At 61.6% G+C, this 21,666-nt stretch overlaps 1 protein-coding gene across 1 annotated transcript; it reads right to left on the bottom strand.

Moving 5' to 3' along the window:
- Positions 1–8,502: 8,502 nt before the first annotated feature.
- On the bottom strand, positions 8,503–21,666 carry ARHGEF37 (Rho guanine nucleotide exchange factor 37). Its single transcript, XM_064724860.1, has 13 exons — positions 21,444–21,666; positions 19,262–19,465; positions 18,825–18,948; positions 18,357–18,504; positions 17,450–17,649; positions 16,832–16,962; positions 16,238–16,342; positions 15,517–15,627; positions 14,221–14,550; positions 13,442–13,570; positions 12,935–13,130; positions 12,343–12,518; positions 8,503–12,007 (listed from the first exon to the last, which is right to left on the bottom strand). The coding sequence occupies exons 2-13, from the start codon at positions 19,451–19,453 to the stop codon at positions 11,798–11,800; spliced, it is 2,052 nt and encodes a 683-aa protein (XP_064580930.1). The 5' UTR covers positions 19,454–19,465; positions 21,444–21,666; the 3' UTR covers positions 8,503–11,797.

A 21,666-nucleotide genomic window follows, 5' to 3' on the forward strand; every position in this document is an offset into this window, starting at 1 on the left:
AGGACTTGCTGTTCCCCAAGCAGCTGTTGCTGGCAGGGATGTCCATGGGCACCTCCTGGCTCGTGACTCCCAGCCTGCCAGGCTGGCTCTGTCTGTCCCTGGGCCTCCATCTCGCAGCACCCCCTCCTCCTCTGTCACCAGCCGTCCCCTGAGCATCCCCCACAGTGACTGGCCACCATCCCAAACTCCTGCACCCTGCCTGGGCACGAGTGGTGGGAAGGGGCTGGTGCTCAGCTCCTGGCACGCCCTGAGCACAGACAGTGCTGGCAGAGCACAATCCCCTCTGCAGGTGTTCCCAGCAAAGCCACCCTCAGCGCTTTGGGGAGTTGGGGAGTCAGTGGGGGCTGGCTGTGAGGGGCGGGCAGCAGGCACTGGTGCATCTCCCAGCCCTGTGCAGACACTGCTGTGCTGCTCCTCAGCGCCTCAGCACCGTCTCCCTGAGCAGGAGACACTTCAGCTCCAGCCAGTGCTATAAATAAAACCCCGTTCTTTTATCCCGCCAAATAGGTTCTCATTGATTTTACCTATTCCTCCTCCTCCCCCCGAATCCCTTTGGAATGTGAAGTCAGCTGTGGAGGAGCTTGGGGAGCCGCCAGCCCGGCTGGGGAAATGCCACCCCCTCCAGCCCCTCTTCCTGGGAATAGCTGCTCTCTCTCTGGGCAGGCGGCACCGCTGGAGGAGAGCAAACGAAGCTCCCTGGTGGAAGTTTGCCGGCTAATTATTTATTAATGTCCTGGCAGTGCAATCACCGGCAGCCAGGCAGCCCCTGAGCCCCAGGAGAAGGAGGATGGAGAGCTCTGCTGATGGGGCTTTCTCGCCGAGGAGCTCGGGGTGAGCTGACACCGCTTTGGTGCCCGGCTGCTCCGGTTCCCCATGAGGTAAAAGGGGCCCATCCCAAAGGGGACCATCCCAGAGACCCTGGGAAGCGCTGAGGGCTGGCCCCAGGGTGGCCCTGGTCCCTTGTGGGTGATGGCAGCTGTGGGGCTCAGCCCCCCCAGAACAGGCAGCGTTTGGATGCTGACTTGCTGCAAGCAGCTCCTCTGCACACAGGAGCTCCCCGTGCAGGGATAGCAACAGAAATAATGCAGCAAATCACAGCTCGCACAGCCTCCCTGGCACTTGAAAGCATCTCGAGAGCTTAAAAAGCTGCAAGATGCTCTCATTCCCATCCTCTCCGTGCTCCTGTGCTTAGAGGACGGGGGGAGCATCAATTTCCCCGGCAACGGGGCCCGGCTCGGGCTCGGTGCGGGAGGCAGGGCGGCCTCGTGCTGCCCGAGCGGGGCTCCGGCTGACTCATCGCCATGCAGTATGCAATTACCACGGCAAGTGCGGGCCCCTGCTGTTCCGCACAGGTATCTGTGTCAGCCAGGGCTATTTCCAGCTCTCCCCGCACTCCCGGCTCCGCAGAGAGGTAAGAACAGAGCCGCCTCGCTCCTCCGCCCGCCACAGGCACGGGCACGAGTTTCCCGGGAGCGGCGAGCCGGGGGGCTGAGGATGGCACCCCGAGAGCCCGAATTGCACAGCCGGGGGAGGAGAGATCCGTGCCACTCGCTGCCCACGCGTTCCGCGCTGCTGCGGCCGCAGCTCCGGCTGGCAGCGCCCGGGGCTGGCAGCGCTGGCACCGGGCATTGTCAGCGCCGCAAAAGGAGCAGCAGGGACGGGATAAAGCACAGACTGAGAAATGCTCCGGCCTGGAGAGGCAGGGCAGGGATGGGATAAAGCAGGGACGGGATAAAGCACAGACTGAGAAATGCTCCGGCCTGGAGAGGCAGGGCAGGGATGGGATAAAGCAGGGACGGGATAAAGCGCAGACTGAGAAATGCTCCGGCCTGGAGAGGCAGGGCAGGGATGGGATAAAGCAGGGACGGGATAAAGCACAGACTGAGAAATGCTCCGGCCTGGAGATGCAGGGCAAGGGAGGGATAACGGGAGCGCAGCGGTGAGAGGCAGCGCCTTTCCCTGACCGAGCAGATAAATGGGAGCTCAGCGACTCTGCCTCTCCACCTGACACCGACTGCCCGCCGTGCCCCAGCAAGCTGTCGAGCCCAACTGCACTCAGAGAGTGAGATCTTTGGATTCCCAAAATGTTTACCTAAGATTTTTCTCGCTGCTTTTCCCGCTGGTTGCCGTGAGCTGGAATTGGGGAAAGCCTCAGATGTTGGGCACATCTTGGACAAGGATGGAGCCTCCAGCCACAAGCCTCGATGGTGGCAGGGGTTTTCCAGCTGGGGCTGTCCCAGCTGGGCAGGAGCTGCAGCCCTGTCCCCGTGGCCATGGGCAGAGGCAGCTGTGCCATCACACCAGTGCTCAGACTGGGAAGGACTGGTGTCCCTGCCTGGGCGGGATGAGCCTGCCCCGGGGGAGCAAGCCCAGCCTTGCACAGCCTTTGGGGTTTTCCCGAGGTGCTGGAGGTTTGCTCACCTTCCCCTGGAGGGTGTGATATGAGAGGAGCCTCCACATGCAATGGAGATGTGCCTGGTGTGGGTCTGCCCAGGGGGGTGGCACGATGGGTGTGTGACATCCCTGAGCCCCAGGCTGCAGGCTGTGTGGCAGGGAACATTCTAAATCCATTTTCCCTGCCCTGAGCATGAGCTGTGGTCACCCCCCAGCTGGGCTCGGATGGCTGGGCCTGCTGAGGGCAGGTGTGGGGGAAAATGGAAGAAGAAGGGATGGATACACCCAGGCAGCTGGCAGAGCTCTGTGCCTCAGCATCCCTTTGGCCTTTGCCTGACCTGTGCCCACCAAAGCCAGGCCTGGGATGGGGTGAGGCCACAGCCAGACCTGTGCCTCTGCTCCAGGTGCCAGGCTGAGAACAGCACCCAGCCTTTGTCCTTCCCACAGCCCTCACTCAGCACGGGAGAGTGCTACAGTATTTCACTGGAAAAACCACATTAATCATCCTCAGCACCGCCTCCCTGGCCTTTGTCACAGTTTGGTGCCCCAGCAGCGGCTTTAAAAGCATTATTTATTTTTAATAAAAGCTGATCTAAAGAGCGGCGTTGGCGGGATGATAAAAATAAAAATGCAGTGGTTGTCACAACTGTCAGCATCCCTGGGAATGGGGTCTGGCAGTGCCCGGCTGCCTTCCCCCCCAGCCTGAGTGGCTGCACAGGAAAGGAGAAAACAGCCAGCAGCACATGCCTTGGGCAGCCTCTGTGCCAGGAAAGCAGCTCCTGCTCCTCAGTTTAATACACAGGTGCACTTCTCCAGTGTATTTGTAATTTTCTAAATGTTTAGCAACTTTAATTTCATTTACTGCATGAATAAATGAGCAAATAGGACATATACAAATGTTGGGAAGTAAATTAGCTTAAGTCTTTTCATTAAAAGAACTATGTGTTATTAAAACATCTGTGTTGCAACGTGCTGATATCACATTAGCAACAGGAATAAGAAATCCTGTTTATCCCTAGGAAACTAGATTTTCAGGGCATGGATCTGGCAGTGTGCACCGGGGCTGAGGCTGTAAACCACAGTGCCTGGCAGCATCTCCAGCTCCCCAGGGAGCCCTGCAGAGTCACGGGGCAGCATTCCATGTCCCAGGCTCCAGGGCAGGCTGAGAGCTGCATCCCCAGGCTGTCCCTGGAAAACTCTGCCCAGCCCCAAGACAGTGTGCATCAGGCAAAGGGAGAGGGAGGCATGCAGGAATTGAGCAGGAATTGAGCAGGAAGGCTGCAGGAAGGATGCAGGAAGCACACCTCACTCACTTCCTGACCATCTCTTCTCTTTCCATCCCTTTTCCTTTCAGCAGATGGGAACAAAGCTGGACTGGAGGCCCTGGGCAGAGCCCAGCTCTGCCATCCCTGCTGCTGAGGCTCTCTCAGCCATGGCCAGCCTGGCAGCTTTCTCTGCAGAGCAGGGTCACGGAGCTGCTCCAGGGCTCCTCTCAAGCTCAGGTTTCTCCCTGGCTCTTCCCGAGGAGCTCCGTTTGCAGAGCCCCGTGAGCAGCAGGGTTTCAATGCTGTCTGGCTGAGGCAGAGCCCAGCCGAGGCTGGGACAAAACAAAACCACCATTCACGGGCGGTCATTGAAATTCCCAGCAGCTGTTCCCAACCAGCACACTCAGGTCTGCCCTCCTTTGCTGTCCTCAGGCACTTCCAGGGACATTTTCCTGGGTGGCAGGGGAACAAGTCCACCCATGAGCAGCATCCCTCCTCCTCCTGCTCCTGCCTGATGGGACCAGCCCTGCCGGGGTGGCACTGCCCGGTTCGGGGGTCACTCGGTGCCAGCTGGGTGCTGCTCCCTGCAGACACCCCCAGACCCTGCCCTGGTGTCCCGCAGGCACCTCCTGGGCTCCAGCTCATCCCCATCCCCTCGTGGTGCTGCCTGAGCCCCTGAGGCCGAGCCGGGCTGTGGGGGTGGCAGCCCAGGCTGTCTCCATCACCTCCCCACAGTGGAGAACACTCGGGACAGCAGGAGAGCCCTCGGGCATGGATGGGGCTGCGGGCCAGGCACGGCCACAGCAGCCCCAAGCTCAGCTCACATGAGGCAGAAATTGCTCGGGCACAGGTGTGGGTCAGGTTGGGGTTAACCCCAGCCGTGCCTGGCCGTGGGGCAGGCAGGGGCACGCCGGGCAGGCAGCAGGAGCCAGCACACTGCTGGAGCCTGGCTCGCTCAGAGCCGGGGCTGAACGCTGCCTGCAGCCCCAGCACCCAGCACAAATGAGTTTAGTGGCCTCAATTTAATTCCCTTTTGGACACGGTGCGAAAAAGATATTAAAGGAGGGAGAAAGAGAGCAGAACCCTGGATTGATCGGTGCTGTGATGGAATGGTGAGCTGCAGACAAGGGGTGAGCCCTGGGGCAAAGGGGGCTGTGCTGGCAGCAGGGATGGGCTCACAGGGACAGCACAGGGGGTGTCACTCTCACTGGATGTGCCCAGTTCATGTAGCTGGAGCCACCAGAGCCAGGGTGCACCAAGCACAGGGCTCCTCCATCCCAGGAAATCCATGGGCTGCAGGACAGTGCCCCTGCCCCCCTGCTCTCCCCACCCACGGTGTCCCTGGCACCGGGGCACACCCAGCCAAGGGCAGGCTGGCAGGGGGAAGGTGCCACTTTCAGCCCTCAGGAGCCAGGGCTCCAATTTCAAAAAATAAAGTGAGGTTTTCATCTGTATTTGCTTAGCAGGGTAATGACTTTATTTGTGATGTGATGCTCTGGTCCCTGATGGCTCAGGCACGGAAAGGGAGAGCTGATAAGAGCGAAGAGGCCCAACCAGAGGGATGCTGGTGGCTGCTCTGTGCCTGGCATTCCCCACCTGGATCCCTTCCAGGGGATTCCAGAAATGCTGTCAGCTCTGGGAGCTGCACTGTGGCCATGGGGAGGGCAGCAGCTCGAGGAGGTGAAAGCCAGCCCTGATAAGAGCTGGGCTCTGCCCCGTTATGGCTGTGGGGAAGGCACAAGAGCAGCACAAGGTATTCCATACTTGGTGTGACCTGCCTGGGTCACCCTGTGCCTCTGGCCTCATCCTCTTTGGGGGGAACAAGCCCTCCCTGACACCCCTCTGTGCCCACCCCATGCCCCTGGGTGGCTGCTGAGGCCTGGCAGGCAGCAGGGAATGTCCCTTCTTGGAAGATCTAATCACCCAGAGCAATCCAGCTCCATTCTTCCATCACAAGAAACAACTGATGTGTTTTGCCCGAGGTAACTGCTTTAGATGGGAGAGCAATCCCAACCCCACTGCACCCAGCTCCCCCCAGCCTGAACAAGACACATTTTCTTTGCTGAGGAGGAAGGAGGTTTCTCCTCTCCCCCATCACTTGTTCCAAGTTTGCCAGTCCCACAGAGACACGAGCAGAGCTCTGTGCAGCTGGAGGGTTAACATCTCAGCTCTTCCAAATAAATAGAAAATGACCCAGTTTCTTTATTTTCCTCTTTTCCCAAAGTCCAAACACCCAAAAAATGAGATGGTAAGTGGAAGCCACAAATAGATTTCATGTATCCTGGCAGAGCTGGGAGATGAAAGCAGGGAAATCAGCTCCTGCCTCCCCTGCTCAGACCTGGGAATGGTGCAGCACATCTTGCCAGGGGTTGATTTCCCTGGATCAACCAAGCAGGAGAGGTTTTGGGTCTGATCCCAGCTCAAATCCCCATCCCTGGGGGACCAGGCTCTCCCCAGAGTTGCTCCCATCTGCCTTGTTCCAGGCATTAAGGTGAGTGGCAGAACGTGCCCAGCCTTCAACCATTCCTATCACGTCCCATCTGGAGACAGAAATCTGCCTGCTGGCTTCACAATTAAAATTGAAATGATTTGATTATGGGGCTTCATTAGTAAAAACAAACACCAGGCAGCCTCCCTCCCTCCCTCTCCCCCCGCATCCCCGCCCAGCCGTTCCTCCCTGGGGCTGTTTTAGGTAAATCCCAGCCGGGATGCGGGCGGGATCACAAAAGGCTTCGTGTCTGCAGCTCGGAGCTCCTGTCGGGAGCAGCCTGAAAGAGGCAGATTTCAGACCCACAAATCTGCTTCGGGCAGGGATGAAGGAGCAGCCCCGATGGCTCGATGGGCTGCACGGAGTGTCCGCCACAGCAGCGAGGGGAGCAGGGAGGGGTGCAGGATGCTTTCTACCCCTCTGGGTGCTTTCCATCCCCTCTGGGTGGTTCCCAGACTCTCTGGGTCCTTTCCATCCCCTCTGCATGCTTTCCATCCCCTCTAGGTTCTTTCCAGCCCCTCAGGATGCTTTCCAGTCCCTCTGTGTTCTTTCCATCCCCCCTAGTTTCTTTCCAGCCCGTCTGGGTCCTTTCCAGACCCTCAGGAAGCTTTCCAGCCCCTGTGTGTTCTTTCCAGTCCCTCTAGGTTCTTTCTAGCCCCTCTGGGCTCTTTCCAGCCCCTCTGGGTGCTTGCAGACCTCACCAAGGGGTTCCCAGAGCTTTTTGGGCTCCTGCCTGGACTCCATCCCCTTCATTCCGAGAGTCTCTGCACCTCCACACCAACCTGGCCTTGTCCTGCTCGCTCCCTTTTCCTTCCCTGCAGCTGCAGCATCCCATGGGAAGGGCTGAGCAGGCTTGGAGCAGGCACGGAGTAAGCATGGAGCAGGCTCAGAGCAGGCTGCCCGTGGTGTGTGCAGATGCTCCAGTCCCTGAAGCATTGGCAGTTCTGGGGGAAGCAATTCAATTATCCCTCGGGGCGTTGGGAACAGGCTGTGCAGGCTGGAGAGGAGGAAAGCCAATGGAGAGGGGCTCAGGAATGCTGCTGGGGTCGGGTGCTCTCCCTGGGACTGGTTTTCTCCAGCAGTGGCAGGACAAGGGGAATGGTTTCCAAGGGACAGAGAGTAGGGTTGGGTCAGATATTAGGAAAAAATGGAAGTGTCACCAAGGCAGTGGCACTAACAGCATTGCTGTCCTACCCTGGCTTGCCTTGTGGGCTAAATCTTTAACCAGATCAAGGGTTTAACTTTATCAGTAGCTGGAAAAACGTGGCACCACTTCCCTGGGGCAAAGTATCTTGATCTCTGCAGAAATGCCTTTTCCTGGGCCTCACTCAGCAGCTCCTTTGGCATGGGGACCTGTGGGACCCTCCGGAGCAGGGAGCACCCAGGGCCCCATGCCACACCTGGGCTCCCGGCTGCTTTTCCCTCCAAAATCACAATTTTGAAGAGCTGGCACTTCCCCTGGCAGCGTGTGTACCTGGTCATGGATTGCCCTCCTGGTGGGCAGTGCAGGAGGGATGCCACCCCCGGAGCAGAGGCTTCTGTGTCCCCTCAGGGGAGCCCCCCAAAATCCCCCTGCCAGCCCTGGAAAACCTTGCACAGCCCCTGCCCAGAGCAGGATGATGGATTATTGTTATTAGAGGTGGAGAACAGTTTCTGTGCACAGCCAGGTGGCTCAGGAGTAATTTGTCACCCACCGGCGAGGGGGGCCGGGCTGTCCCTCTGTCCGTCTGTCCCTCTGTCCCTGCCATGGTGGGAGCTCTCTGCAGCCTCGGCAGGCTCGGGGCGCGGCCGGATGGAGCCCAATCTGATGGGCACGGGCAGGGCTTTGGCAGCGGCACAGCCGCAGGGCAGGGCTCCGACCTGGGCTGATCCCTGTGCCCGGGGCATCCTGTGGGACAAGGAGGTGGGACAGCAACCCCCAGCTCCACGGCAGCCCCCAGCCCCACGGCAGAGATCATCCCCATGGCAGAGATCCATCCCCACGGCAGGGATCCACCCCAGCCCCACGGCAGAGATCATCCCCATCCCAGTGCCCCCATCCCGGTGCCCCCATTCTCTGTCCCCATCCCAGTGATGCCCCCACCCAGCAGAGGGGCAGAGAGGCAGGGAGGGGACGCTGGGAGCACACACAGCTCTGGCACAGGGGTGCTGGGGGCAGTGCCAGCCCAGCCTGGGCTCCGCTGGCAGCACTAACACAGCGGGACAGGCACAGGGGTGCTGGGCAGTGCCAGCCCCAGCAGTGCCAGCCCAGCCCGGGCTCAGCTGGCAGCACCAGCACAGCAGGACAGGCACAGCCGGTGCGGGCGGCGAGGGGGGGCTGTAATGACGGTCCAGCTCAGCAAAGGTAGCAGAGCATGAAAGCAATTTCACACTTTATTAGACAATTCAGGTGCCAGCTGCACCAGCCTGGAGCGAGCGCTGCTGTTCACGGCTCCTCTCCTGCTCTGCAGCCCCGGGCTCCCTCTCCATGGGGCTCAGCCCCTCCTCGGGCCACGCTGGTCCCAGCTGGCACACGAGGGGCCAGTGAGGGTGGCCTGGGGCTTGAGCTGCTCCTTGTGGGCCACCACAGGGTGGGCAGGTGGCAGAACATTGCAGCACAGGCTGGCTCTGCTGGGAGCCAGCTCAGCCTGGCAGCGTGGGCAACCCGAGCTCTGTGCCCAAAGCCACTGGGGCTGGCTGTGCCCTTCAGCCCAGGGCAGCCACCCTGCTCCTCCTGTCTCCCTCTGCCCTCTCCTTTCTGCGCCCCGTGCTGAGGGGACGGCTCTGGGATTGGGGCTGGTGGCAGCTGCTTTTCCTCACACCTCCCTGTCCCTGGGCTGCCCCAGCAGACAGAGCCGATGGGCACACGGGCACCTGGGCACTCAGCCATGCCCCTGGCACTCCGGGCTCTCACCTGGGGTGTGTTGTGTGTCCCTGCCGTGTCCCCGGAGAGCAGCGGGCACACGGAGCTGCTCCCGGCACGTGGCCGGGCTGGCACCCGCGCCCTGGGGACGCTGTCACACCCCTCGGGTGGACAATATCCAAATGCCTGCACGTCCAGGATATGAATCAGCGCGGACAGGAGCGCAGCAGCCGCTCTGGGACACCCGGAGCTGCCCCGGAGGCGGCTCGGGCAGCCAGGCATTGCCGCTGCCAAATTCCGGGCGGGCTGAGGGCGGGTCAGGGGCAGCAGCGGCTCCGCTGCCACCTCCGATCGGCCCGGGCACGGCAAAGCCCTGGCCTGGCAAAGCCCTGGCCTGGCACGCATTTCCCTGTTTGCACGGCTCCGTTCCCCGGTGCCAAGCATGGCACGGTGGCACCGGGCCAGGGCCGTGCCTAACCTTGACCTGGCTGCTGGCGAGCAGCCCCAGCTGTCCCCCCGTGCCCCCGGGCACAGGCATGTTCCAGCGGGCCAGCCAGAGCATTCCTCCCGGGAGAGCCTGTCCTTGAGAGGCTATTTAAAGGCACACTTGTGCCCTTTATCCCCCTCATGGCTGGGCTGGAAGAGCCCCGTGCCCTCCCGTGACTCCAGGAGGGCATTTCCAGGCTCAGGGCAGCAGCAGTGCTGTGAGTTTGGGTGAATTCAGGGAGAATGGAGGGATGCAGGCACCCATCTCCCACAGCCAAGTGCCAGGCTGTCCTGGGGACAGAGCCCTGGGAAAGGTGCCCTGGCCATCGAGGCTGGCAGCAGGGCTGGGGGAGCTGCAGAGCCCAGCTCACCCCTTGGCACCCACATGAACTCAGTGCCCTCTTCCTGCTGGGTGTCCTGCCCAGCCCTGAGCACCCCAGATCTCCTTCCAGGGGGAAATGGGGGCCCAGGCAGCAGCAGGCTCAGCGCTCCGTGTGCCACCGTCACCTTGCAGCCCCCAAAGGGTCTCTGGCACCCAGGGCTGTGGAGCAGGACCTGCCCCACTGCTGCCATGGCTGGCACAGGGCTGATTGCTGGGCACCCCACCGAGCTGGCAGAAGGTGACTCGGGAGGGAAACCCGACCTGGTGGGGTTTGATTGGGGATGGAAAAACCCAGAGGAGGCACCTGCAGGGAGCTGGAGGGGTGAGCCCTGTGCCTGCAGGGCCTGGGCTGGGTGGGCAAGCACTGCTCACTGACCCTCCTCCCCAGCCTGCTCATTTTCCCTTGCTGAGGAGCCCATCAGCCTTTTCCCAGGCCGGGAGCATCCCCAGGACACGTCCCCAGCGCTGGCACTGCTGTCCCCTCCCAGGTTTGGGGCAGGTGAGCATTTCCTCAGGCCTTTCAATGGCACCTGGGCAGAGCCGACTGCCCCCAGCCACCCCCCAGGTCCGGATGAAAGGAGGCTGAGCCCCCCTGTGCCTCACACCAGACCCCAGCCCCGCACAGGGCACTGCCTGGGGCTGTCCCCTGCCCAGGGTTGGGTGAGGCCGTGCCAGCCCTGCCCCCTGCCCAGCCCGCGGGCACGGCCGCACTGGGAGCCCGCGGGGAGCCCGTGGGTGGCCGGGCAGGGCAGGGCAGGGCACGGCACGGGCACCTTTGATGTGGGCAGCCCAGGCGACGCCAGCCGGGTGCTGCACTGACCTGGGTGAGGGCTGGGCAGCGTGCGGTGCCAGTCCCGGGGCGTTCCTGAAGTCCCCTCTGGCACCACGGCAGGGCTGCCCACCCAGCCCCATTAGCATCCCCTAACAGTGCAACCAGGGGGAAACTGAGGCACGGATACCTCGGGAATGGTGGGAGGGGGCTCTCCGGTCTCAAACCGAGCCTTAGGTCAGGACCGACACGGATCGATTCTCCCAAGAACCGCTTCCATGGGACCTGTGCCAGCCCGCCGGGGATGTGTGCTGCTCGGGGTCCCGGGGATCTCGGGGGTCCCGATCTCGGTCCCCCCGCGGGGCGGGCCCGGGCGGTGCCCCCGCCCCAGCGCCCCCAGTGCGGGCCCAAAGGGCACCGGGAGCGGGTGCGGGGCGCCCTCTGGCGGCCACAGCCCAGCGCTGCCACGGGGCTCAGGGTGCCCAGGGAGACAAATCCTCAGGTGCTCAGGGAGCAAAATCCTCAGGTGCCCAGTTTCTCAGGCACTCAGGTGCCCAGGTAGCCAAATTCTCAGGTGCCCAGGTGCCCAGTTTCTTAGATACTCAGGTGCCCAGACAGCCAAATTCTCAGGTGCCCACTTTCTCAGGTACTGAGGTGCCCAAGTAGCCAAATTCTCAGTTGTCCAGGTGCCCAGTTTCTCAGGCCCTCAGGTGCCCAGTTTCTCAGGTACTCAGGTACCCAAGCAGCCAAATTCTCAGGCACTCAGGTGCTCCAGTGCCCAGGTGCTCAGTGCCCCAGTGCCCCCCGCCTGACTGAGGGCCCCTCTGCAGTGCTGCTCCCTTGCTGCTCAATCCTGCTCCACGCAGGGACGACACCACCTCATCTCCGCAGGACACATTTGTCACTTGCAGGGATTGCAGCAAATCCCCCGAGATCTGCAGCCACCTGCCCTCACTCCCCGGTGCTGCTCTGCTTTGTGCCAACACACACACAGCACCTGGCACCCTCACACCTCCTGTCAAAAGGCGCCTCCCAAGTGCCAACCTCGTGCCCGTGTCCCCCGGGTGCCTCCCACCACCTCCCCAGCCGGGGGCTGCCTCCCTCCAGCATCTCCTGCGAGGTTTCCTCAGTGCCAGGCTGGCTCCATCCATCCTTGCCCTGCCTGGCACGCTCACACGGGCAGGCTCCAGCCCGCCGGCTCCTGCACGGGCACGGTCACCAGGTAGCTGGAGGGCACGTAGCCCCTCTGGCCGTTCACCTCCACCAGGCTCCACTCCGTGCTGCCCTTCTTGTCGTGGGGCTCCAGCAGCAGCACGGGCTGCCCCGCCTGCAGGCTCAGCTCCTGCGGGCTCCGAGCAGCGAAGGAGAAGCCGGCAACCACCTGGGGGAGGCAGGGAGAGAGAGAGGGAAGGGATGGAGGGAGCCCTGGCCACCACCTGGGGGAGGCAGGGAAAGAAAAGAGGGAGGGAGGGAAGGAGGGAGCCCTGGCTGGAGCTGGGAGTCAATGTGGCAAGGATGTGGCAGCTCCCAGAGGGCAGCACAGCCGTGCCATGGATGGAGGGGCTGACCCACCAAGGATGGCTCTCTTGCCCCATCCACCCTGTGCCAGCAAAAGGGACACCTGGAAAAGCAGCTCCACCTTCCCAGCCACACCAGGATGAGCAGGGAGCTGGTGGGGTTGCTGGAAATGGCCCAAGGGGTGTCCCCCACTCTCACCTGGAATGTTGGGGTGAAGGTGGCCACCTGAGGCCTGGGAGCTTCAGGGGATGCATAGGAATGTCTCCTTCTCTCTGGGTCACCGTCCAGGCCCAGCAGCTGCATCACAGGCGGCTGCTGCACCTGCACTGGGCTGTAGGGCCGGAGCTTTGCAGCAGGGACAAACCCTCGGGGACCTGCAGGACACACACACAGCCAGGTGTGGAGACAGCACTGACACTGCAGGACACACACACAGCCAGGCCACCGGGCCCCGCTGCCTGGCACACACAGGAGACAGGAGTGACAATTGGGCTGTGGCCTGGCATGGCACAGCAGCCCTGTCCATCACATCCAGGAGAAATCCCCACCAAAAAGGGAATTCCATGTGTTTCTGTGTGTGTGGATTCTCCTTCCCCAGCCATGACACTCCCCCTGGGGAATCACCTGAGCCTTACACCTAATGGCAAAGCTCAGGTGCCTTGGGCTGAGCACAGCCTGGAAAGGAGCACAGGAGAGCACAGCCTGCTGCTTCATCCAGGATAGGAAATGATTGAGGTGAACCTGGCCCTGGTGCCAGGGTGAGGAGAGGCTGCCCACAGTGCCCACATACCTCCAGCATCCACCAGCCACCTGCTGGTGTTGCCCTTGGTGTCGGAGTTCTGCAGCAGGGCCACGATCTGTCCCCTCAGCAAGGTCAGGTCCAGCTCTCTGCTGCCACTGACGTTGCTGGTCACTTGGTACAGCTTGTCTGGGCCGTGCTTGCTCACAAGGGAAAGGACCTTCCTCTCCTCAGCTGGGGTCAGAGCCTGGTGGGGAGAGGAGACACAGGAGCGCTCCATGAGACCCCCACTCCTGCTCTCCTTCTGCAGGATCACATCCCAGGTTAACAGCAGAACCTCCTTCACAGCCCCAGGTTTGGAGATGGGAGCCCAGAACCAGCAGAGCTGAGCTCCTCCATCCCTGCTTATCCCAGCTCTCAGGGGCTTGGGGGAATCCTGCGGCACCCCTGGGCCCATCCTGGGCCAGCCTCCCCACCAAGGGCATTTCCTGCCCTGGGGAGCCACAGCCCAACGTCTCTGTACCCGCTGGCCTGAGCCCTGCCCTGCCCTGCCCCTACCTGTGTGCCAGGGCTGGGTGCCACCGTCTCAAAGGCCTGGCAGAAGGCACGGAGCTGGGCACCCGACTGCTGCAGGCTGTCCTCCACCACCTTCCAGAAGCTGGGCAGGGCCATGTGCCCATGGGGCAGCTGTGGAGACAGGCTGGGGTCAGGGAGAGCCCTGACAGAGCTCTGGGGAGAGGCAGGAGGAGGAAAAGGGGTGAGGAAGCAAGAGAGCAGACCTGGCCACTAAATTCACCTTGCATGGGGGATCAGTGTGCTCCTCTCTGGCTCTGAGCTGCACCTTGTTCTGCTCCTGCTCCTGGCCCAGGCCAGGGCTGTGCTCCCCCCCAGGGCTTCTGACAGCCCTCCCTCCCCGTATTTACAAACATCAGAGAGGAGTTTTGAGCAGTGAGGAGTTCGGGGAGACATCTCCCAGGGCATGGGGCTGGGGGAGGCTGTTCCCAGCCAGGAGCTGCCTTTCTCCTCCCTGCCTTGCTGGCACAGGGCTCTCAGGAGCTCTGAGCTCACACTGACCTCTCAGACAGCAGCACATCAATAAATTACCAGCAGTGTCCACAAACAGAGAGCAGGACAGTGTCTGCCAGTGCAGAAGAGAAAATCTGGCTTTTCCTGGGCAGGAAGGAAGGGACATCCTTACAAATGCTCCACAGGGAGCTGTGTGTCTGCAAGGGCAGGTGGGCCACAGCAAACCTTCAGTGCCCTGATGTCTGAGAGATCCCCCAAAGCTGGAGAAGGCAGTTCCAGCTCAGCCCCTGTGCCTGAGGGGCCCCACTCACCTGCTCCAGCTCCTTTTCTGCGTGGTGCAGGACCTGGGCAGCCAAGTCCAGCTGCAGGGCGCTGAAGGAGCGCAGGATCTGCCCCAGGAGCTGCACAGCCACCTGGTTGAACTGGGGCAGCTCGGCCACCAGCAGGTCATTGATGGCCAGGTAGGTGTTCATGGCAGCCTCCTCATCGTAGCTCACGCTGCCCATCTCGCTCTTCCTCTCCTGGATCTCCTCGTAGTCCAGCAGCTTGTCCAGGCGCTTCTTGACCAGCTGCTGGGGCCCCTCCAGCATGTCTGCCAGGCTGCAGAGGGGCTGCCACACCAGCCTGCCCACACGCTGCTTCTGCCAGGACACAACCCAAACCCCAGGTGAGCCCCCAGGCAAGAGCAGTGCCAGCACAGGGGCAGGGGGCAGGGGGTCTGTGGGGAGTGGGGAGCACCACATCTCTCCCTGAGGCCTCACAGGATGCCTGTTGCAGACATCTTTTCAAGAAAATCCTTTCTTTAGGATTTTTCCCTCCTGAGAAGCTGAGAGGCCTCAGGAACAAAATGCAAACAATGGTTGTCTGCTGCTGTGGAATGCAACAGGTGCATATGGGATTGGCCCATCTTGGATGTTTCTAATTAACAGCCAGTCAAAGCCCAGCTGGCTCAGACAGAGTCTGAGACAGCTGCCTTTTGTTATCATTCTTTCTTTTTCTATTCTATTCTTAGCTAGCCTCCTGAAGAGAACCTTTTCTTATATTCTTTTAGTATAGTTTTAATGTAATATATATAATAAAATAATAAATCAGCCTTCTGAAACATGGAGTCAGATCCTCGTCTCTTCCCTCAACACAAGACCCCTGTGAACACTGTCACAGATGCCAACCAACACAAACCCTTGGGAGGGAGCCTGACACAATTCCAAACTTGTGCTCCATGGAAACAGCTGGGCAGGACCCTGCAATGGCTCAGAGCAGTCCCAGCTGGGTCTCTGCCCACACCCCTGCCCTGAGCCCATTTAACCAGAGCACCTGCCTTGGGGTGCTCTGGTCTCCTCCCCATGTCCCCGGAGGCACATCAGGCTCACACTGCAGCCCATCCTGTGGCTGAGCCCTGGCTGTGCTCCTGCTGTGTCCCTGTCCCTGCCCTCCCTTGTCCCCTGGAGCTGCTCCCTCCCTCCCTGTGCCAGGACTGCAGATGGATCCTGTTACTCCCTGCTGGCTCTGCCTGCCCAGCTGGGCTCTGGGGCACTCTGAGGTGCCCCCAGTGCGCCCTGGCAGAGGGTGGGAGAGCTGCAGGAGGTGTGCAGGGCAGGAGCACTCACAAACTCGGGGAACACGGCGCTCTGCAGGAGCTGGGAGAGGCGGCGGTGCTGCTGGGCAGGTCCCTGCTCCATCTGCAGGTCACACAGGTGCGGGCTGGGCAGCAGGAACGCCTGCAAGGGAGGCAGCACCACACTCCTTGAGCTCCTTCCCGATAATCCTGCGTGGGCAGCCCTTGCCAATCTTTCCTGCAAGGTCTTTCCAGCCCAGGAATTGCTGCTGAACCCTGGGCCGCTCCCCGAGGCTTTCCTGATAATGCAGTGTCTGGGGATTGCATGTTTTGCCAGCACTCAGAGTTTCATTTTCCTCAGATGCCCCGAGGGATTTCCATGAGGAAATCGTAGCAGCTGCTGACCCAGGTGATTTCAGAAGGGCAATTTGTTGTCAGTACTGATCTGGGGACATTTCTGCCTTATACACATTATTAAAGTGAGAATTCCCAGGCTGAACAACACCCGGCCTTTTCAATCATTTCAGACCTTGAAATAATGATAAGTTTAAGGACGGATTATTCTCAACTGACACCAGCTCAGACAGTGTTGTCAAAGCCTCAGCTTTGGTTTAAACTCCCCTGGACCTGAGCAATCCTTGGGTGTTGTGCAAGTCCCTGACACAACAGCTCAGCTGCAAATCCCTGAACACCCCCAACAGCTCCTGCTCTGAAATATTCCCCAAGCCCAAGGAACAGCTCCTGAGGGATGGGGCCAGTGGTCAAGGTGTTACCTCTAGGTGGCCCAGGTAGGATGCCATGTTCTCCTTCAGCGTGGCCACACTGGATGCCACACACTGGAACTTCTCTTCCAGGTCGTCATATTCCTTGTCCTCAGTCTGTCAGGAGAGAGGCAGCTTGTCACCAGCATGGGCAGGGCTGATGCCCATCACTGGGGGCTAAAACAGCAGCCTGGAGCTCACAGGGCAGGGCAGACCCTGGGGGACTCCATGAATCTGGGAAGGAGTCAAAACATTGGCACAGGCAGCAACAAAGCTCTTGGTGTAGTTGTGGTGCTGGGGAACACTGGGGTGTCCTTGCTTTTCTGGGGGGCCCAAGGGTTCTGCAGGTCCTTTGGGGGCCAAAGTGCTGCCCTGCAATGCTCTGGGGTGGGCAGTGAGGTGTGTCCCTGCATCCCTGTATCCCTGCTATCCCACTGCTCCTTGGGATGATGGAGAACCAGGAGGCAGCAACAGCCACCCCACCCCACCCCATACTGGCTCTGTGCTCCCCACTCTGCCATTGAGGCACTTGAGGAGCAGCCAAATGCCCCAGAAACAGCCCAGGGAGGGGCAGCAGGTGCCCGGGGGTGGGTGAGGGCTGCCCACCTTGGCCACGATGCCAGCCTCGTGCATGAGCAGCCGGCTGAGGCGCGTGGTTTTCTTGGCGATGGAGTGCGTGTTGAGCCGCGCCAGGCGCGCCCGCAGCGTCAGGTGCTCGGCCTTGGTGTATTTGGTTGCTGCCTCGGGTGGGAGGACACAAAATAAGGGGGGAAAAAAAAGATCAGAAGAGGAGACTTCATGGCTGAGCAGGCAAGGAAGGTGAGCAGCACAGGGGCTGATCGGCAGGATAAGCACGAGCCACATCAAAGAAGGGAAGGACTAGGAAAACCAAAGAGAAAGGTGAGCTCCCATCTCTGGGGAGCCTGATTTCTCCTATCCCAAGGGCAGAAGTGTTATTCCCCGTTCTCCAGCCGCAGGAATGTGGACAGACTGGTTTAGTCCTCAGCCCCCTCATGCCACCCTGCTCCTGCAGCCTTTGGGTCTTGCCCAGAGTGGCACTGACAGGACCAGAGCAGCTCCAGGAGCTGCCTGCACAGTCTGCAGCAGGATTAAGTGGAGGGCAAGAGAGCTTTGAACTGATTTAGGTGGGAATTAGTGCCCAGGAGACCACTGGGGTCGTGCTGGGTGCTGTGCCCCCTCCTGCACCAAGGCCTGGCCACTCACCCACTTCGCGGCGCCGCTTGTACTCGTTGATGTTGGCATTGACCTGGGCCATGGCACGAGCCGCTGCCTCCAGGGCTGAGTGGGCACTGGCACTGCTCGGGGTGTTCTCCAGGATCTTCCCCAGCAGCAGAGGGTACTTGGTGACCCTCTGCACGGGCATCACCAGGAAGAAGCTGAGGTCTGAGGCGCCCGTGTGAGGCCTGGTGGGGAGGGGAATTGCTCAGGGTTGGTGTGTGGGGCTGCCCTCCTGCCCTGCTGCTCTCCACGGCTTCTCTGGGAGTGTTTGAGGGACAGAGCAGCCCAGATGTTGTGGGGCATTTCTGGCTGCGCCCTCCAGCTGCAGGGGACTGTCCCTGCCAGCCCTGAGGCAGTGCCAGCCCTGGGTGGGTATCCTGCCTCTCTGGGCAGCTCTGTGCTCATCCAGCCCTGGGCACGGGATCAGTGGGCAGCAGGGAGGGAAGGCGTTGGCAGTGTCTCCTTCCCACCCACAGGAAGGCACCATCTCTCTTTTGGGAATCACATTGTCTGTGCTCTAGGCAGAATCCCAGGAGCTGCTCCCCTGCCACTGCTGCTCCTCCTGCCTCTACAGTGTTTGTGACCCCCCTGATAGTTCAGGTCCCCTAGGGCCAGCCTGTGTCTCTCTGGTCCATGTGGGGAGGCTGTGCCCTCCCTGGGGAAGGCAGCAGCTTGGATATCACCCATCCCTTCTTTTGGGATCCATCATAAAAGATTCTGACCCAAGGGTCCAGGACATGCTGCCAGGAAATGCCACAAAGCTGGTGGCCATGATATGACATGGCCAGCCTGGTGACACAGATCCGCGCCGGCAGCTTGTCCAGAGAGGAGAAGGGCAAAGGCAGGATGTGAAACAGGCACAGGGAGGTGGTGGCTCGGCAGAGGGACCTACACGGTGGCATTGAGGGTGTCCAGGATCTCCTCCTGCAGCCGGGGGTCCCTGCGGTAGCTCTCCACCAGCTGCAGGGCGTGGTCGTAGCTGGCACAGTAGATCTTGTAGACAGCCTCCATCTCTTCCTTGAACTCCTGGAACAGCGTGCCTGGGGAGGGAGAGAGGGGCTGGACAGGAGGGTCCCTTCCCATGACAAGGCAGGGCTTTATCCCCAGCCTGCTGGAAGGACAAAGCCAATGGAGCAATGCCAAGCGTGCCAGGGCAGGGCTCTGCCCCCTGAGCACCCTGCTAAGCTGGGCCTGGTGCTGTGCCCATCACCCCACAGGCTGGGCAGCTCAGCCTTGGGTGGACATGGTGGCACCAGCGCTTCCCAGAGCCCAGGCAGGAGCAGGAGGTGCCAGGGCAGGGGCTGGGCTGGCACACCCCCACAGGAGGGCACGGGGCAGCCATTGGCACTGCACCACTTACTGATGCCAAGCAGCTGCTCCTGCCCCTGGCCAGGCATGTCCTCCAGCCCCTTCAGAAAGCGCCTGGACACATGGAGGATGTCGTCGGTGTTGGAGAAGAGTCCTTCCAGGTCCAGCTCGGGCAGCTGAGGGGAACAAAGATGCCCCAGGCTAAGCCAGATACATCAGAGATGGACCAGGTGCTCTAGAGGCACTGCTGGTGACCTTGTACCTGCCCCATGGGACACCCCAGGGAGTGATGCTGTGTTTCAGGAGGCTTTGGGGATGCTGAGGCCTGGCTGGGCTCCCAGGGTGGCTGTACTGGGTCAGACCCAGGGTCCCTCCAACCCCAGAGGCTGGCTGGTGAGGGAGCACAGGGAGGTGGGAGGAGCACCTGCAGTGATTTGGGCATCTCAGAGCTGTGCACAGAGTCCCCCTGGCAGGGGTGCCCCGTGTCACCTGCTTGTCCTGGAGGTGAGCCCGGATGTCACACACACACAGCTGCATGTTGTGCACGTAGCTGGCCTCGGTGCTGAGGAGCTCCTCCACGGCCAGGCGCTGGCTCAGCTCCATCCTGTCACCGGGCATCTCCTCGTACACGGCCTCCTCAGCCTCAGCTGCATCCTCGGGGCCGGGCTCTGCACTCGCCATCTCTGCAGGGACCTGCAGGCGTGGCAAAGGCGGCCCTGGGACCGGTGCTCTGAGCCCAACCCAGCTCGGTGCCCGTGCTCCCTCCCCTGGCCCCCACAGCACATCCCCAGGGACACTCAACCCCTCTGCACACTCCAAACCCATCCAGTGCTGCAAGGCAGGAGCAGGCTGGCTGCAGACACCCACGTGTGGCAGGCAGGGACGTGCCACACACACGTGCCCACGCTCTGGTGACCTCGTGTGGGGCAAGGGGGCCCCTGGGTGCCAGCAGGGGCCTGGCAGCTGCCACCCAGCACTGGGACTGTGCAGGGACCCGTCCCCATGGCAGAGCAGGGTTTGCCACCTCCGCTGCAGCTCCGTGCTGCCAGGGCCAATTGTTCCCTCCCTGCCTTGGCTGGCAGCGCCTGGCACCTTGCCTGGCATTCAAGGGTCCTGTTCAAAGTACAAAGAGTGGCTCTGCAGTGCTGGAACAAGAGATGTTTCTGTGACAGCAAGAGCTGCTTTAAAAGCCACTGGGATGGGGGAGAAGTGGGCAGAGCTGCTGCTGCCTCTGCCAGCTGCACTGGCAGCCCCTTGTACCCAATGCCAGGGCCCTGCGTGGCACAGCACACTCTTCTCTCCTCTCTGCCGTGGAAAATCTGAGCTGATTGCTGGCATTTTCTTCTCAGGAAACACACTCTGCTCTAACTGATACCAGGGAGCATGAGCAGCTCCAGAGCATCACAAACAGTGCTTGGCTGCTGGCAGGAAGGCCTTGAGAGAGACAGAGGTGTGGCACAGGCACAGCTGGGCTGTGACAGCCCCCGGCCGGGCAGGATTCCTGCCAGGCTCCTGCGGAGGAGGAGAGCAGCAAGGGCAAGGCAGAGGTGGCAGATAAAAGCCGGATGGCACAAGCAGCAGCACAGACTTTGCCCTGCCCTGCCTGCCCAGCCAGTGCCAGCCTCCACAGCCACACTGCACCATGCCAGGTGCCCCCTTTGGAGGCTGCAGCCCCTCTCCCTGTCCCCACCGGGTCCAGCTGACAAAAGCTGATGCAGCTGCGAGCCGTGGGCAGGGCCACTGTCCCCTCCTGGCACACGCCCACTGCTGGGCTTGGCACAGCCGGCAAAGTGGCATTGGACCTGCACTTGCCCGACAGGAGTGTGTCACCCTGCCAGCTGTCACCCTGTCCTCTGGGACTTGGCTGCCTGTCCCTGCCATGGGACATGGGGAGGAGGAGACTTTCCTGCACCCCTCTGGGTGCTCCCGAGGTGTTCGGGCAGAGGGGTTCCCATCATGGACCAGTGTCCTCCGCCTGGGTGGCAGCAAACCCCCAGTTCAGTGGAGGCAGGTGGAAAGGCCCCATCTGAGACACCCCTGAGCCCTGGAGGGGCGCCCTGCAGTTCAGGGCATGCCAGTATTGGGGTGTCCCTGGTCCCTGCAGCATCCCCAGGGCACAGAGCTGCTCTGGGGGCTACCCCAGGCTGCAGAAACCTCCTTGTCTCCCCTCACCCCCCTGGCCTGACACCTCAGAGGGACAAGGGGACAGTGCAAAAGGAAGCTGCAGCATTTCTGGGCAGCGTTGGAGCAGGCAGACAGCGCAGGAGCAGGTTTCGTTTTCCCAGCCCCCCCTCCCAGGCAGCTTCCCGCATTTGAGCTGTCACTGCTGCCTCGGCTGCCGCCAGCAGCCCTGTCCCTACGGGGGCTGCGGGCATCCCTATCCCTATGGGGGGCTGCCATCACCCCTGTCCTTGCAGAGGCTGCCAGCATCCCTGTCCCTATTGAGACTGCCAGCATCCCTGTCCATGACGGAGGGGCTCCAGGCATCCCTGTCCCCGGTGGGGCTCCGGGCATCCCTGTCCGTGACGCGGAGACCGGCCCGGCCCTCCCGCGCACCGGGGTCGCCGGCTCCAGGCCCGCAGCTCCCACCGCGCCCCAGGAGTGTCGCCCCCCGCTCCTCAGCCAGCCCAGCCTCGCCTCTGCCCCCCGAACCCGCGGCCGCGGCTCTCACCTGCGGAGCGGGCGGGGTTGCGCAGGTCGCCGTGCCCGGCCGTGCCTCCGCTCTGCGGGCGGGGACAGCGCAGCCGCTGCTGCGGGCACGGGGGATCCCGAGCGGGGGATAACCCGGAGCGGGGGATAACCCCGAGAGGGGCTGATCCCGAGCAGGGGATAACCCCGAGCGGGGCTGATCCCGCCCCGGGGCCCGGCCCCGCCGCTCGGGGCCGCCGCAGCCG

The sequence above is a fragment of the Zonotrichia leucophrys genome, chromosome 13, assembly GCF_028769735.1.
Source record: "Zonotrichia leucophrys gambelii isolate GWCS_2022_RI chromosome 13, RI_Zleu_2.0, whole genome shotgun sequence".
Classification (NCBI taxonomy): domain Eukaryota; kingdom Metazoa; phylum Chordata; class Aves; order Passeriformes; family Passerellidae; genus Zonotrichia; species Zonotrichia leucophrys.

What these genes read in the sequence shown, in the direction of transcription:
- ARHGEF37 (XM_064724860.1), bottom strand. Translation starts at nt 19,453, where the DNA reads ATGGCGAGTGCAGAGCCCGGCCCCGAGGATGCAGCTGAGGCTGAGGAG. An exon ending in GACACCCTCAATGCCACCGT is followed by an intron (nt 17,650 to 18,356) that starts GTAGGTCCCTCT and finishes CCTCCCCACCAG; the next exon opens with GCCTCACACGGGCGCCTCAG. An exon ending in CAAGCGGCGCCGCGAAGTGG is followed by an intron (nt 16,963 to 17,449) that starts GTGAGTGGCCAG and finishes CACCCGAGGCAG; the next exon opens with CAACCAAATACACCAAGGCC.